Here is a 16,343-nt window from a genome sequence, read left to right on the forward strand (position 1 = left end):
ATTCAGGATGAATAGTGATTAAGGTTAAATTGTGGATCCTCTCCTCGATGAGAGTTGAGGAGTATTTATAAGACTTTCACCTTTTGTCACGTAGTGGCCAAGTGGCTAGCGGGTGGAAAGACTTATCGCCCTCGGCCGAGGGACCCATGGCGGCCGGCGGGCCCGTTGACTCGCCGCCGAGGGGTCTTGGATATGAGTTCGCAGAGATGTGTGCCCCATTTGGCTAGTTGCCCGGCCAGGGACCTAAGAGACAGCCGACAGTGCGTCGGTTAAGGTCATGTCTAAGTCGTTGACTTGCTTGTGGATATCTTTGACCTTGCTCAATATGTTGACTTGGTCAGCGGGTGCAGAATATGCCTCATCAGTAAGAGTTTGGGCCGGGCCAACTCAGATCTTTTTCGGGTGGCTTGTTTTCAAATTATTTGTAGTTTTCGATAATAAATATTTGGGTCTGGTTGTTTCGGAATCGGGTTATTCGGGTTTGTAAGAGTTTGGGCCAGGTCGGGTCTGGTCATTTTCGGGTGGCTTGTTTTCAAGTTATTTGCAATTTCCTATAATAAACATTTGGGTCGTTTTGAATAAGTTTGTGTCAATTCAGGTTCAGGTCAGGTTACTCGAGTCTCGAGTCGGTTAGTTTTCCCAGGTCTACCTACGAGAGGGGAGGGAACATTTGAGGCTATTGTTATTGTATGATAAGTGAACGATATTCCAAGTGGATGAAAAAGAGACAAAAAATGAAATAGGTAAGTAAATGACTAGGACGGAGGGAGCAACTTTCTTTGTTTTGTTTTATTTTTACTCGGTTTGTTAATCAAAAAAGGAGAAATTGTGTAAAAATGAAATTAAAAAATTAATATAAGGGTGAATGTAATACACGTGAAGTTGTTATTTTTATATCTGGAGAAGGGAATTCAAGCTTGCAACCTATTATCACAATACCTTCATTTTAATCACTATATCAAAACATTTTTGGTAAATTAGTTAACAGTAAATAGACTATATATCCGTGTTATTTTTACACAAAGTTTACAAAGATGTCCTTCCCTACAAAAGTTGAGATACCGGTAAATAGACCATCAACCAAATACACAGCTAGAAATGAACAAGCAAAAAACCATAAACAGGCAAAGTGCAGTATCAGTATTTCCAAAATCGTCTTTCAAGTAACAAGTGCAAGTTTTATTAATGTCAGCAAGACATGAAATACCCGTCATGAAGCCGACATAGGAACAATTAGATAATGGTGTCCTAAAGATCCAAATCTGTTTCTTCGACACGCGATCAAACAGAATGGCTATAAAATCATGTAGGTGTAAGGAAATCTCAGTTCAATGTCACTTAAACCGTATTTTAATCAAATGTGAATAAATGACTGGGATGGCAGAAGTACGGCCAAAAGCAGAATCTTGGGAACTTCATACCTGAAACCAACAGCATTCAACCAGGCAAGTTTCACTTAAAGAAGGGAAACTTCTTACTAAAACATTATGGAAGATGAAATTATAAATCAAGCGGCTTCAAACATGATCAAGTACCTATTTTTACAGACTCCAACTCGTGATTCAAACATAGTCAGATTTGAGTTTTTGTTTTGAATTCTGGTTGATTCAGGAGATTTCTTAAATGGAGCGAAAACTCAGATTTCCGTTTCTCCTTCTCCTTTAGACATTCAAAGTAGATCCAACCTTCAGCTTGCACATTGTGTCTAAAATGAACTGCAATCTTGTCTTTATCTCCGATTTCCAGTATCTCCACACTATGATAATTCGGGGTGAATTTTTCTTTTTCAGTCTCAAGATACCTGCAGAAACAGATGTTACAGTAAATATAAAAGTTGACAACATATTGGATTAGTAACAAGTAAAACTGTGTCTTACGTTTCAATTTGGTGTTTCAGATTCTTAGTTGCTTCCTCATCTGTAGAACTTAGGCTAAGTTCCATGTAATCAGTCCAATCAAAATCCGTCTTGTGGTTAATGACATTTTTGGTGGCTAACCCCGAGTTTGGATATATAATTTCCTGCTGCGTACTAACTGTGCGAACCTTAGAGAACGTGGTGCACCAGACACCGATTCTTTTAACTTCAAGCTACACAAATCAAAAGACATCACATTATGTACCATTGTACATACAGAAGAAAGATTGTGCTATAACAGTAAGAACATAGCTAACCAGTTTTTCGTCAATGACACACAGGTCGCCTACGTTAAATGGATGAACAACATAGACGAAGATGAGCCCTTGAAACAAACCCTTAGCAGTATCCCCAAACACAAATGTGGCCGCCAGCAACGGTGATGTTATGAGAACGATTACTTGTGTTGTAGCAAACCCAGTGAGAAACAGCCACATCAAGACAGTTGCAGCAATTATTAGTCCACTTAAAATTCTGTTCAAGCATTTTGCTGCCTCCTTTTCGCTCTGGAGCGTATTTGCAAGAAATTTACATCTGCTGTGGGATCTTTCCTGATAATACGCAATTTGAGCTGTCAGTTTAATTTCTTAGCATTTGTATTTGATAACAAATCAATCAGATTTACTATCTAACTCTGCTTTGACGATAAACACAGCTCTATATTTTTTAAATAACATGTGCATAAAAATCGACATAGACCCCATCACAGCAGAAGCAGCACTTAATCGAGTGATGATGATGTAATACAGAACTCAGATGCATAATTTCTATTTCAATAATCATAAGTAGCCGATGCATAAGCAAAGAAAAGAGAAGATTAGAGTACCATCCATATTTTAACTTTCTGGAAAGTAATTTCATTCGTGCTATCAACGGTAGAGAGCAGTTCAGAAAACATTTTCCAATCATCTTCCGCATATTCTCCACATTTCACAATCTTCTCAAGTCTTTCTACGATATTCCTGCTCACAACCAATTAAACAGTTTCATACGCATTATCATCTGTTTAACAGTTACTGTACTATGAATGCTCGAGTAGGGTAGATAGAGAAAAGTTCATACTCATTATTATCTCCTGAATCGTAGCTTTGCAAATGATGCAGGTCATCAAAAATGCCTTCCTTCAACAACGCATATTTAGCAGTAAAAAAATCTTGAGCAGCCTCCGATAACTGATATGCAGATGCATTTGGGCCTGTACGGTTTATCAATTCATCCCTGCCACATTTCCTCTTAAGTTTCTGAGGAATCCCACCGTCACAGTCCTTGGTCAAAAGTGCCATTGTCGACGGTGGTGTTACAGGTTGTTCAACAACACTCTGAAAGTGAGTGTAGCTGAGCAGAATTAGGAAGTACAATAGCTTTCCTATATCCGTGAACTTCGAGTGCAATCTATCATACACGGTATGTGCCTCCCAATACAAGAGTATACAAGATTTGATCAGCCAAAGAAAAGAGCATATTAAAACACTAACCAAAGTCCGAGTACCAAATTCCATAATTCTCTTATCCTGAGATGTTACGTTTAGGTGTCGCCCAAAATACAACACCCAAGTAAGTAAGAGCATCACCATGGTTAGTAGGAATATGATGCTTCTCTTTATACCGCTGGCAATGTACGCTGTATATCTTCGGTTACTGGCACCCTTTTCTAAGCTTTCAAGGAACAAACATGAAAGTACACTCCGAAGGATTTTACCAAGCCGTGAATCATCTCTGTCAAATCTCAATAACAGGCAAACAAACATTTGAGATAAGCATGTAATGATGTTATAACCTATGAGGATGAAGATACACGCTTCAACCCATTTCCGAGTATAAATTCCAATTATTTTGCTCTGCTTAAAAGCAGGGACTCTATTCATCACCTCAACCTCTGCCAACCAGAACAGAAGACAACCAAAGATCTCGGAAGTTGCCTCTGGATTAATCAAATCGCTTTTATATATCCAGCTATCAGATGCTTGCCATCCTGAAAATGATTCTATACAGACCCAAACGAGTTGACTAAGAATGTATAATACAATTAGCAAAGCGATTATCTTAAACCAGTTAGTTATCGGCAAACCTATAATCATTACAAGTTTTAACCCAGGAACATGCTTGGCAAATGGATAAAACAGTCCTACTTCAAACAAGAGCAAAATCAAATCCATAGATACCCAGATGCGCATCTTAGTTTTATTCATAACGACTTTTCCAAAATTGTTCGACTCAACAAAGAACTGGAGGAATCGTATAACTACAATTTCGACCAAGAAAAATGCTAGAGCTAAAACAGTAACAACTGTAACACAAACATATATCAGTAACACGACTGGTACAAGACATACAAAGACGAACAAGCAATAAAGTAGATATAAAAACAACTCAAGGATTTTCAAGTAGCATGGTAAATGTGAGTTGCGGTTATTTTGGATGGACGAAACAATTACTTGTAAAAGATTCTGAACTTCATTTGATTGTTCAGTAGCTGAAACTAAGGTTTCGACTTTTACACTAACAGAATGAGTATCGGTATTTTGTGGAGGTAGAGTTTGAGGTTGTTCACTAGCTGAAACCAAGGTTTCCATATTTTAAGAAGCCTAGAGCTATGACGATAAAATTAGGCCAAACCTCGGGTACCCGTATCGAAAATTTTCATTTCCTTTCATTTATCAGAACTGAAGGATGTACTATTCTTCATCTTTGAGCCAACTTGATCCTGGAGACAATGAAAACACACGGAAAATTGAGTGCACATGACCCCACTTATCTTGTTATGTTCTTTGAATCTTTAACGTACTGATCAATCATGCCAAAGTCAACTAACTAGAAGGCTTCAACCTACTTGAACTAATTTGTAGGAGAAAGACAAAAAAATTCTTATTTCAGACGAGTGGTACCGTTTGTCGAGTTTTAAATTAAGAAAAATAAAATGTGATCATTTTACGATAAACTGTGAACATTTCCTCATAAAAAGTTACATCAATTTATTGTTAGAAATTGAAAACTTTGATTATAACTATTTATCTTTAAATAGTCACTTTTTATTATGCCCTTTTTCTCGTCTAAACAAAGGCCATTTTAAGGGAGACTTGCAGCTAAGTCAAAGGTTAAGCATGGGGTCATATGACAAATTGATATTCCTCTCATGTTTTAATGAAGAAATAAGATGAATAGAAGTATAGAACCCAAAGCCAGATTTTATTTACAGGAAGAAGTTCACACAGATGTCCTTCCCTACAAAAATTCACAGAGGTGGGTAAATAAATAGACCATCAACCAAATACACAGCAGGAAATTAACAAGCAAAAAACCAGAAACAGGCAAAGTGCAGTATCAGCAGTTCCAAAATCGTCTTTCAAGTAACGTTTCCTCACAAATGCAAGTTTAGTGTCAGCAACACATGAGATACCAATCATGAAGCCGGGATAGGGATAATTAGAGAATGATGATGCCACGCGGTAGGAAGGGAAACATGGTTCAATGTCTTATAATTAAAAGTCATGAAAGTAGTGGAGGGAAATCTCAGTTCAATGCCACTTAGTCGGTAAATTAATCAAAAGTGAATAAATGACTGAGACGAAGGGAAGTGCAGACAAAAGCAGATTCTTGACAACTTCATACCCAAAACCAATAGCATTCAACCAAGCAGTTTTCACTCAATTAAAAGAAGGGAAACTTCTTACTCAAACATGCATTGAGCAAGACTAAATTTTTACAGTATCCAGTGCGTGATTTAAACCTAATGTTAATTAGGAGTCTTTGTTTTTGAGTTCTTGCTGATTAAGGAGATTTCTTAAATAGAGCGCAAACTCGGAAGTTCGTTTCTCCTTCTCCCTTAGACATTCAAAGTAGATCCAACCTTTAGCTTGCACATTGTGTCTAAAATGAACCTCAATCTTATCCTTATCTCCGATCTCCAATATCTTCACGCTATGAAAATTGGGGGTGAACCTCTCTTTTTCAGTATCAAGATACCTGCAGAAAAGATGTTACAGTAAATAAAAAGATTGACACAAATTGGATTAGTAACAAGTAAAACTGTCGGAGTAGCGACCAGCCGACCATCATAGTCTTACATTTCGATTTGGTGTTTCAGATTCTTAGTTGCTTCCTCTTCCGTATAACTTAGGCCAAGTTCTACCTTATCAGCCCAAGGAAATTCCGTCTTGTAGTTAATAACATTTTTGGTGGCTAACTCCGAGTTTGGATATATTATTTCTTGTTGCTTACTAAATGTGCGAACCTTTGAGAAAGTGGTGCACCAAACACCAATTCTTTTGACCGCAAGCTACACAAATCAAAAGACATCACATTGTGTACCTACATAAAGAAAGATTGTGCTACAACAGTAAGAACATAGCTAACCAGTTTTTCGTCAATGACACACAGGTCACCCACGTCAAATGGATGAACAACATAGACGAATATGAGCCCTTGAAACAAACCCTTGGCAGAATCCCCAAACACAAATGTAGCCGCCAGCAATGGTGATGCTATGACGGCAATTACTGCAGTTGTAGCTAACCCTGTAAGAAACAGCCACGTCATGACAGTCGCAGCGATTATTAGCCCACTCATAATTTGGTTCAAGCATTTTGCTGCGTCCTTTCCACTCTGAAGCATATTTGCAAGATATTTACATCTGCTGTGGGCTCTTTCCTGATCATATGCAATTTGAGTTGTCAATTTCAATCCATAGGAATTGACATTTATATAGTCCGTAAAAAGTTATCTTATCTCCTAATCAATCATAAGTAGCCGATGTATAAAGAAGATGAGTAGAGTACCATCCATATTTGAACTTTTTGGAAAGTTATTTCGTTGGTGGGATCGACAGCAGAAAGCAGTTCAGATAATATTTTCCAGTCGGCATCTCCATATTCTCCACATTTCACAATCTTCTTCAATAATTCTATCATATTCCTGATCGATCACAACCAATTTAAAAAAACCCATGAGAAAAAAGTTTCTTACTCACAATCATCTTCTTAGCTATTACGGAGTAGATAAACCTAGAGATAAATTTCGTACGCATCATTATCTCCTGAGTCGGTGCTTTGCAAATGATGAAGGCCCTCAAAATTGCCTTCCTTGAACAACGCATATTGAGCATTCAAAAAATATCCAGCTGCCTGCATTAACTTGTATGCTGATGCATTTGGACCCGTACTATTTATCAATTCCTCCCTGACAATTTTTCTAGGAAGAATCATAGTAACCCCCGGTTCAGAGTTACTGATCAAAATTGCCAAAACTGTCTCCTCCGGTGGCAGTTTTAAGTATCTAGGTATCTTAATAGAATTTGTTGTGGGTCGTTCAATTACTATTTGGAAGTGGGTGTAGCTAAGAAGAGCAAGAAAGTACAATTGCTTTCCTATATCAGTAAACTTAGAGTGCAATCTATCATACACAGTATAAGCCTCCCAATACAAAAGTAGACAAGATTTGATTAACCAAAGAAAAGAGCATATTAAAACACTAACAAAAGTCCAAGTACCAAATTGCATGATTCTCTTATCCAGAGATGTTATGTTTAGGTGGGGCCCAATATACAACTGCCAAGTAAGTAGGAGCATTGCCGCGCTTAGGACGAATATGATGCTTCTCTTGATACCACTGGCAACATACCCTGCATATCTTAGGGTGGAGGAATTTTTTTCTAAGGTAACAAGGCCGGAAGCTGAAAGCACAAAGCGAAGCATTTTACTCTTTGAATCATCAGCGTCAAATCTCAGTAGCAACCAAACAATGGTTTGAGCAAAACAAGAGATGATGTTAGAAACTAAGAGGACAGAGAGACACGCTTCAATCCATTTCTGAGTATAAATTCCAACTATTTTGCTCTGCTTAAAAGTGGGGACGCTATTTATGACCACAACTTCCGCCAACCAGAACAGGAGACAACCAAAGGCCTCAGAAGTTGCTTCTGGGTCAATCAAACCGTTATATATCAATGTATTGGTTGCACGTATTCCCACATAAAAATGAATAGAGGCCCACAGGACTTGGCTAAAAATGACCAATCCTACCAGCAAAGAGATTATCTTAATCCACTTAGTTATTGGCAATCCTAAAATCTTTACAAGTTTTAACGCAGGAACATACTCGGCAAATAGATAAATTAATGCTACTTCAATCAAGAGAATAAGCGAAAAAGAAACTATCCAGTAGCGCAAAAGTACCTTATTCATAAAGCCTTTTCCAAAAACGTCCCATTTAGCAAAGAATTGGACGAATTGGACAACTACAAATGCGGTCAAGAATAATGCTAGAGCTGCAATGGTAACAACTGTAAAACAAGGACATAACATTAGGACAGAACCTGCAAAGATCAGTTGAAGAATTTGATCATAAATCGCCATGGTGATTTTTACAAGCAAGGTACGTTCATTTTGGATTTCTGCAACTTCAGTTGGTTGTTCACTACCAGAAACTAGGTTTTCGACTTCTAAACTCACAGAATCAGTTTCTATATTTTGTGAAGATGGACTTTGAGGTGGTTCGTTTAATGGAGCGTAGTCAGCCTCCATATTTTTTTCAGCAGCCTAGAGCTTCCTAATGTATATTAACATGTACTCAAGAAGAAGAAAACAAATCAAAATGAAATAAACAAAAGAGGGGAGCCATCTCCATTTTCAGCCATCCATTATATACAAATAAAATACTACAAATTGTAATTTTTTAACAGATGACATGAAATGAAGAGCACGGAGACGGAGACGGAACACCTACCCAAGTTGAACCTGTTAAACTAATCAACTCCTACTACTCTATCTTAGTTCCACCGTCCTTAGCAAGTAAGAAAACAAAGTAGCAGCAATGCATGGTAACTAAGTCAATGAAGTGAATAGCATTCACCTACCTTACTTATTTTACACATGTGTGCAAGACTTTGTGTGTAGAAGCCAATCAAGCCATTATTTCAATAGTGTATTGTGTAGTATAAATAGGATAGTTTTGTGATGTGTATTGTACTCAGAACACACAAAAACAAAACAAACAATAAGAGAGTTTGTGAGAGTTTGTGAGTCGTAGAATATTAGTGAGTTGAGAGTGTGAGTGTTTATTTGTAATTGGTATATTTCCAATTTATTTGAGTGATAATAAAATTATTGTAAAAGTGCAATTTATTATTATCGTCTTACTCTTTTCACATAATATTTTTCATTACGCTTCCGTATAAAATACACTCTGATTCGAACCCACGTCTCTCTTTCTGTCTTTGTCATAATAAGCATGTACTCTTCATCTTTGAGCCAACTTGGTCCAAAAAACAATGTCTCCTAAAACACACTCAAAGTTGGGTGCATCTGAGTCCTATTTGACTCGTTATAGGCGAGAATCTTTGACGCACTAAGATAATGTCGGTGTCGATGATGAAATACTAATCAATCATGTAAAAGTCAACTACTGAAAGACTTGAACCTACTTGAACTAGTCTGTATTCACACATAACAGACTAGATGTTCATTGGCTATGATTGATTACTACTCCCTCCAATTCCATATTTTTTTCCCCTTGTTAGTGGGCACGGGTATTAAGGAGAGGAATAAATTAAGAGTAAAAGAGGTGGGTGGGGTTTGGTGATAGGAGAGAGGGATGAATAATTAGGAGTTAAATAAGGAATTGTCGGGACAAAACATTAAGGAAAGTAATAAAATATGAGTAAAAGAGTTGGGTGGGGTTTGGTGATAGAAGAAAGGAATGAATAAAATAAGAGTAAAAGTCTCTAAAATAAGAAATGGGAATAAAACCTGAATAATCCGTTTTAGGAAATAGGGAAGAAAATATAGAATAGGAGGGAGTATATTGAATAATTATAAGACTAGTTCATTGGTTATGATTGACTAGTTCAAATATGTTGAATTAGTCTGTATATCAACTCGAGATAATCAACCTAGTTTTCTTTCCTAATAAAAAAAAAGTCGGTATATCAACTTGATACCAACGACTCTAAACAGCTCCCTTGGCAATTAATAGATTATACAACTGGTTGTATGTAGTTTATGTACAACCTTTTCAATGTTGTCGAGTTTTGTTATAAAGTTGTCGAGCTTTACTAACAAAATTGTCGAGTTACAATACAAAGTTATTGAGTTAAGAGGAATAATTATTAAACTCAATAACTTTTAAAATTAGCTCAATAACTTATAAAATAGCTCGACAACTTTGTGTAAAGAACTCAACAACTTTGAGACGGTTGTACAATGCTAATATACAACTGGTTGTAAGATAGTATTTGTGCTCCCTTGGCGTAAGTGGGATTTGAGACTGATAATTAAATGAATATAAGAGGGAGTGAAGAGCTTCTATTTATCAAAGAAATTTATATCATCCTTTTAAATTTGCATTCTTTGGCGACGAAACCAAAAATTTGGGGTAGACGATTTCTCCCTAAATTATTGAAAGATCAATGTTCTGTAGCCTATTCTAAATTACTCCCTCATATTCTATATTTTCTCCCTTTTTTTCTTATTTTGGAAATTTTTACTATTATTTTATTCATCCCTCTCTCCTATCACTAAACCCCACCCAACTCTTTTACTTATATTTTATTACTTTTCTTAATGTTTTGGCCCCACAATTCTTTTATTTAACTCCTAATTATTCATCATCTCTCCTATGACCAAAACTCATCCAACTCTTTTACTCTTATTTTATTCTTCTTCTTAATATGCGTGCCCACTTACAAGGGGAAGAAAATATGGAATTAGAGGGAGTAACATAATAATTGTGCACAAATTCTCATTTGTGACGGCGATATCCGTCACAAACCGTTTCCACTCACAAAATGTCCATTAAGAGGTGAGTGGGGAAGCACATGGGGGATGCCCCCACCTTGTCACCTCTCCCTTTTTGTGAGAGGTCACGAGCTTGTGACGGGCTCAAGACTAGCTGATAATTGTGAGACTATCTCTCAATAGACTTACACGGATTAGAGTTAGGGGGCGAAAAATCTCAGCAAACAAATTAGTAACATCATAAGATAAGAATTTCCGTTAACAATGAAAATCAGCGACAAAATGATAGGAATTAAATACAAAAGTAACAGTTAAGATTACAAATGCTTACTGCTTACCTATATCCGCAACCGTAGATTCTGTTGATAGAGATGTATGCAAGAATTGACCGGAATAGATAGAGTAATTAGTTATCGGGGAAACGGAGCGAATCCCCGCAATAAAGTTGGAATGTAATAAATCCATGTGTGTACCGATACAGGTCATACAACTACACAACAATTCACCTGGATAGAGGAAGTAAATTACTCCCTTCGTTTCAATCATTTGTTTAATCAAAAGTAAATAAATAATTGAGACGGAGAGAGTAGTTAATTAGTTACCGGGGAAATGGAGTTCACCTCGGTTTCAAATACCTCAAGCTTCTGTTAGTAGAGGGCTGGGTTAAAAGTGAGGTTGTTGATGGAAGACGGAGTGATGGTGTTGTTTGGTTTGGGTCGATCGGGTTAAAAAAATCGAAAAATGAGGTCGGATCGGACCGTTCAAGGTTTGACAGTCTATTGAAATTAGATCTGTCAAACGGGTCAGGCGGATCGGGTCTCGGGTCGGGTCAAGTATGGATCGGGTTATACGGGTCACGAGTCGAGTTAGAGTCGAAATACGGGACAAGAAATTTTAACATTTTTTTAAACGATTTTTCTAATTAAAAAAATACTTTTTAAAAAGTAAAACATATTTAAAATTAATATTTTAATCGTATTCAACGTTTACATTAATTATACGGAAATTTTTCATGGTATCCCTTAATTTTGTCAGATTTCTAATGATACTCCTGCTTTTAAATGGAGGTTAAGTTTTGATGATGTAATAATAAATCTATAAATACAATTAAAAGGCATCCTAAAAAGGCCAACGAGACAAAGCCACATAGGATGTGGAAAAGCCACATAAACATTCACATTGCCACCTTAGTTAAAATTGACACACGTCTACCCCATCATTCTCCACGTAGACATATATCTATACTATATAGTTAAAAAATTATTTATAACATTTAATTTAATTTCACATGGCATTAACATTTAATATTTTATACCCCATTAATTTCTATTAATTTTTATTGATTATTTAATTATTTATTAATTATTATTAGATTATTGATTATTTGATATATTTTTTTTTAAAAAAAATGAATGATTACTAAAAGTCCATACAAAAATGTCATTACATATTGTGTAACATACAAATAAAAAAATCAAAAGACATCATTAATATTCTTAAATTAAATGTATATATTAAAGATTTGATGAGCTAAAAAACCAAAAAAAAAGATGTAACTTACCAAAATTCACATCAAAGTTTCATAATTTACATTTATATTTCACATTTTAATTGAAATTTTTGGAAGAGAACATATATTTAGTGAATCGGTTAAATTTATTCATATTAACACAGCTCATACAATTAAAGTATACATTTATTTATTTCTTTAAAATCTATATAATAATAATAGTATAAAAAGGTTAACATTGAGTATATATTTAAATGACATGTGATATAAGTATATAACCACATGATTTCAAGAAGTCATATTACAAGTCTCATCATATCATAATTATTTTCTTTTATGTCCCCTAATATGTATTCTTACAACTACAATACTAGAAAAAATTAAAGAAGACAATAAACTTTTTATCTTCTTCCACTTCAATACTTTATTCAATTCACCACAAGCATTTAACCATACTTTTCATCTTCTTTCTTCCTAACTCACTCAAGTTCTTTTATAATGATTCATATTTTTAATTTACCTTGAATTTTTTTTTTTGAGGAATTTACCTTGAAACTTTTGATGATATTATGACTTCTTAATTACTACTTTTTTTTTTCTTGAGATGATAATGTCTATTCCATGAGCATAATAATAGACATGCATTTTTATTATAATTTTTTATCAGTCTACAACTCATTCGTTCTTCTCATGTTCTATTTTCCAATATAAGATTTTACTATATTGGTCAAACTCATTTGATGATATTTTAAATATACTCGGTATATCTTATGCAATTTTGTATTTCATGTACAATTACTTTTGGCATAATACTAATTTGTACAATTAATTGAATTTTAAGGAGCATAACATACTTGGAGATCAATACGTGCAAATGACAATCGACAAGTATGTGGATTTTTAAGAGGTAGCATGATGTTTCTCATTTTTTTCTTGATATTTCTTTTTTTTTTTTTGGAGATTTTTCTATTTTAATTATTAATATAAAACTCATTTGATAATATTTTACATATACTCGGTATATCTTATGGAATTTTGCATTTCGTGTACAATTGATTTTGGCATAATACTAATTTGTACAATTGATTGAATTTTTCAGGAGCATGACATACTTGGAGATCAATAAGTGCAAATAACAATCGACAAGTATGTGGATTTTTCAAGAGGTAGCATGATGTTTCTCATTTTTTTCTTGGAAATTCTTTTTTTTTGGGTGATTTTCCTATTTTAATTATTAATACATGACAATCGGTGAGTACATAACACAATTTAAGAATTATCTATTTTTTTTATTTCAGATATTGGTTCAATATCAGTTAACACGATATTTGATGTTGGAGGATGTGTTCATATGGATGATCAAATCTGAAGCTCTTGAATGGAGTAATCACCATATTGAGGATGTAATTTTATGTCGTTGATCATTTTAATTGATATTAGCCTATCTATTTTTGTTCCAATAATTAATTAATTATGCTAAGGTTTTTAGCCTATTAGTTATTCTTGGCCTTTTAGTTGTAGTAAAGTATCGACACAACATTGACGGATAAATCTTACAAGAAAAAAAACCATCAAATGATGATTAAATTTGAAATGGAGAGACACGTATTCAATCTATTCAATTACTATATTAGTCTTACTTCATTCACTTTGTTAGGCTATTTTTCTTTTACCTATTGAAGGAGAAAAACTTGACCGCCTTTAGTAAATTGGCGGTTAAGAAACTCCCCAATCTCCGGAACACCAATATCTTGAAGTTACATAATATGTAACCCATGTATAAGTATTAATCATTGATTTCTATATAAACAAATTATGTCTATATACATATAATTAGACTATTTAGTTTGAGTATGATGAATTGAGAATGCAAATCATTACTGAATTTACGAGTTAGCATAAATCATGAATCATCAGAGCAATGAGAAACGTCATCCGTTCACCATATACATTCAAAAAAACTCTCTATTAAATGCCTAAATCCAATTAATTTACTAGGTTGTTAATAGAGGAAAAAAAGAGTTATTCATAATTAGATTTTTTTTGTATCTCTTTTAAAGACCCATATTTTAACGACAAATACAATGCCTCTATTCGGCTATTCCCCACTAATCTCATATTATTATTATTATAACGATAATAATAATAATGAAAAATCACGCCTCTATTCGGCTATTCCCCACTACTTATTATTATTATTATTATTATTATTATTACCGTGTTATTATGTCAATCTCATAATTTCCATCCTATTTTATCGCATACAATGTTTCCAAATCAAGATCTGTTTTATACAAGTAGTATTAACAGAAAAAGAAAATTTGTATAGGACCCGTGATTTTTCATGGGTTTCAAAACTAGTTAGCAATTAAAAATTATGGAATTTTTGCCTTGATACCCTTAATTTTGTCAGATTTTTCATGGTATCCCTGCTTTTCATTTTTATTTCATATTTATTAATAAATTTTAATTACTAATTGTGGACGCGGGCCACGAGGGCGCTTGGGAAACAAGCGTTTGCATTTGTGGAGTCGCCACCAATTTATTGTGGAAAATTGGAAACCGTTCGAATACCTCGTGCCATGTCAAGACACAAAGTAGTGACATGAACACCAAGAACTCGTTACCCTTAGCATTCTATGTCTAGAATGACTCTCGTGGATGTCAATGAACACGGATGTTCACAGAGATTTGGAGTAAGGGGTGAGGGTACGTATTAGGAAGCTCTTTTGATCGAACACCTAATCCCGCCCGCCTCGATAGCGGCCTCTACTAATGATTAGGGAAATCTTCTATACTCGATATATCGTCGTTTACATGCATGCAATGCAACATTCATTAGATTAATCCTAGCATGTGAGAATTAGACTAAGTCGGTTAACACGTAATTTAGCATACAATTAATGTTGAAGTAGGATTTAAGTTCAATTACATGTGAAGGCATACAAGGAAATACAATAAAAGAAATACAATAAATACAACAATAGAAAATTACAATAATTACATGGGATTAATGATTTATGTCGAAAATACATCCAAAACGGATAATTTGGGAAAGGAATAAATAAACAAATAAACGAACAGATTATTAGGTGATAATACGGATAATAGTTAATTAAATACGTAAACTAATTAAACTAGGTCAAGGCAGAACGGAAGTTCAGAAATCAACTGGAACACAGCATGACTGCGCCCTCCGGGAAGAGGCGCGACGATTCTTGCGCTCATTCAAGGGTGAGTTCGGGCCGTGTTTTAAGCGGAAGCGCAAATCGTTAATATTAATTGGTGAATTTAATGATTAATTATGATATATTTACTCGGATGGAAGTGATTTAATGGATTAATTACATATGAATGAGTCATAAAAGTAATAAAACATGGATGAGACGAATTTAAGATGAATTACTTACATGAACGAACGATTGATTAATGACATGGGTGAACAAAATAGGTTAAACATGACGAATTAATGACAAATTGATGACGAATATGACAAAAGACGGATGAAAATATATCAAAGGTCGAATTCCAGAAACTCGATATGAACGAATCGAATTTCCACAACCCGGATTGATTTTAATGACAAAACCCGCAAATATTGGATTATAAGAGATTTAAGCCGAATTTTAATGACGAATTAAACGTGTTAATGATGATGATTTATACACATGTGAAATTATTATGCTATCGTACCAAAGAATTAAAGAAAACAAATGAAAACGAATAAAAGTTGACGAATTACAGAGGACGGAGGAAGAAGAAAGGAAGCAGGAACTGCGGCAGCCTCACGAAGAGGCGCAGCAGGTACTGCGCTCCTTCGAAGAGGCGCGGCAGTTGCTGCGTCCTTTCTCGACGGTTATCTTCTGGTAATCCGTAAAAAGGGTTTTAAACGAGGTTTTAGAAATCGGTTTTAAGAGGTATTTTCGACATAAATCTTACATGATGATTACAAAAAGGTAAATAACAATAATAAAAGACAGACCCTCAGACTTACATGTTTGACGAAACGAGATGAACTAAGTTTACGATTAGTGATGCTCGACTCGAATGTAACGAAAGTGCCCTCGTAAGAGGAAAACGATTAAGATTAATTAAGTTGATTATGGTGGAGTTGGTCAAATTGGTCGGTCATGTAAACGAGGCTGGTACTCAGAAGGATCTGAGCTTATGTGGTCGAATGTTCAAGCA

At 34.9% G+C, this 16,343-nt stretch overlaps 2 protein-coding genes across 7 annotated transcripts; both read right to left on the reverse strand.

Moving 5' to 3' along the window:
- Positions 1–958: 958 nt before the first annotated feature.
- On the reverse strand, positions 959–5,393 carry LOC141586063 (mechanosensitive ion channel protein 10-like). 3 transcript variants are annotated; one of them, XM_074407177.1, is made up of 7 exons: positions 3,392–5,393; positions 2,979–3,235; positions 2,743–2,878; positions 2,174–2,467; positions 1,878–2,089; positions 1,536–1,801; positions 959–1,421 (listed from the first exon to the last, which is right to left on the reverse strand). In XM_074407177.1, the coding sequence occupies exons 1-6, from the start codon at positions 4,487–4,489 to the stop codon at positions 1,573–1,575; spliced, it is 2,226 nt and encodes a 741-aa protein (XP_074263278.1). In that variant the 5' UTR covers positions 4,490–5,393; the 3' UTR covers positions 959–1,421; positions 1,536–1,572. The 3 variants fall into 3 exon arrangements, with proteins under 3 accessions (XP_074263278.1, XP_074263277.1, XP_074263276.1); XM_074407176.1 differs by having other exon boundaries at positions 959–1,801; XM_074407175.1 differs by having other exon boundaries at positions 2,979–5,393.
- Positions 5,394–5,491: 98 nt separating this feature from the next.
- On the reverse strand, positions 5,492–11,382 carry LOC141586064 (mechanosensitive ion channel protein 10-like). 4 transcript variants are annotated; one of them, XM_074407181.1, is made up of 7 exons: positions 11,248–11,382; positions 10,984–11,151; positions 6,936–8,226; positions 6,692–6,827; positions 6,270–6,563; positions 5,981–6,192; positions 5,492–5,879 (listed from the first exon to the last, which is right to left on the reverse strand). In XM_074407181.1, the coding sequence occupies exons 2-7, from the start codon at positions 11,129–11,131 to the stop codon at positions 5,654–5,656; spliced, it is 2,307 nt and encodes a 768-aa protein (XP_074263282.1). In that variant the 5' UTR covers positions 11,132–11,151; positions 11,248–11,382; the 3' UTR covers positions 5,492–5,653. The 4 variants fall into 4 exon arrangements, with proteins under 4 accessions (XP_074263282.1, XP_074263281.1, XP_074263279.1 ...); XM_074407180.1 differs by having other exon boundaries at positions 6,936–8,193; positions 10,984–11,382; XM_074407178.1 differs by having other exon boundaries at positions 10,984–11,382.
- Between the last annotated feature and the right edge of the window lie 4,961 nt (positions 11,383–16,343).

This window comes from Silene latifolia, chromosome 6 (genome assembly GCF_048544455.1).
Source record: "Silene latifolia isolate original U9 population chromosome 6, ASM4854445v1, whole genome shotgun sequence".
NCBI lineage: Eukaryota > Viridiplantae > Streptophyta > Magnoliopsida > Caryophyllales > Caryophyllaceae > Silene > Silene latifolia.

Bases quoted from the DNA above. Each gene is read 5' to 3' on its own strand.
- LOC141586063 (XM_074407175.1), bottom strand. From the start codon at position 4,489: ATGGAAACCTTGGTTTCAGCTAGTGAACAACCTCAAACTCTACCTCCA. The intron at 2,090-2,173 runs GTTAGCTATGTT...TGATTTGTGTAG, and splicing joins GTGTCATTGACGAAAAACTG to CTTGAAGTTAAAAGAATCGG. The intron at 1,802-1,877 runs GTAAGACACAGT...CTGTTTCTGCAG, and splicing joins CTGAAACACCAAATTGAAAC to GTATCTTGAGACTGAAAAAG.
- LOC141586064 (XM_074407178.1), bottom strand. From the start codon at position 11,191: ATGATTGAAACGAAGGGAGTAATTTACTTCCTCTATCCAGGTGAATTG. The intron at 6,193-6,269 runs GTTAGCTATGTT...TGATTTGTGTAG, and splicing joins GTGTCATTGACGAAAAACTG to CTTGCGGTCAAAAGAATTGG. The intron at 5,880-5,980 runs GTAAGACTATGA...TCTTTTCTGCAG, and splicing joins CTGAAACACCAAATCGAAAT to GTATCTTGATACTGAAAAAG.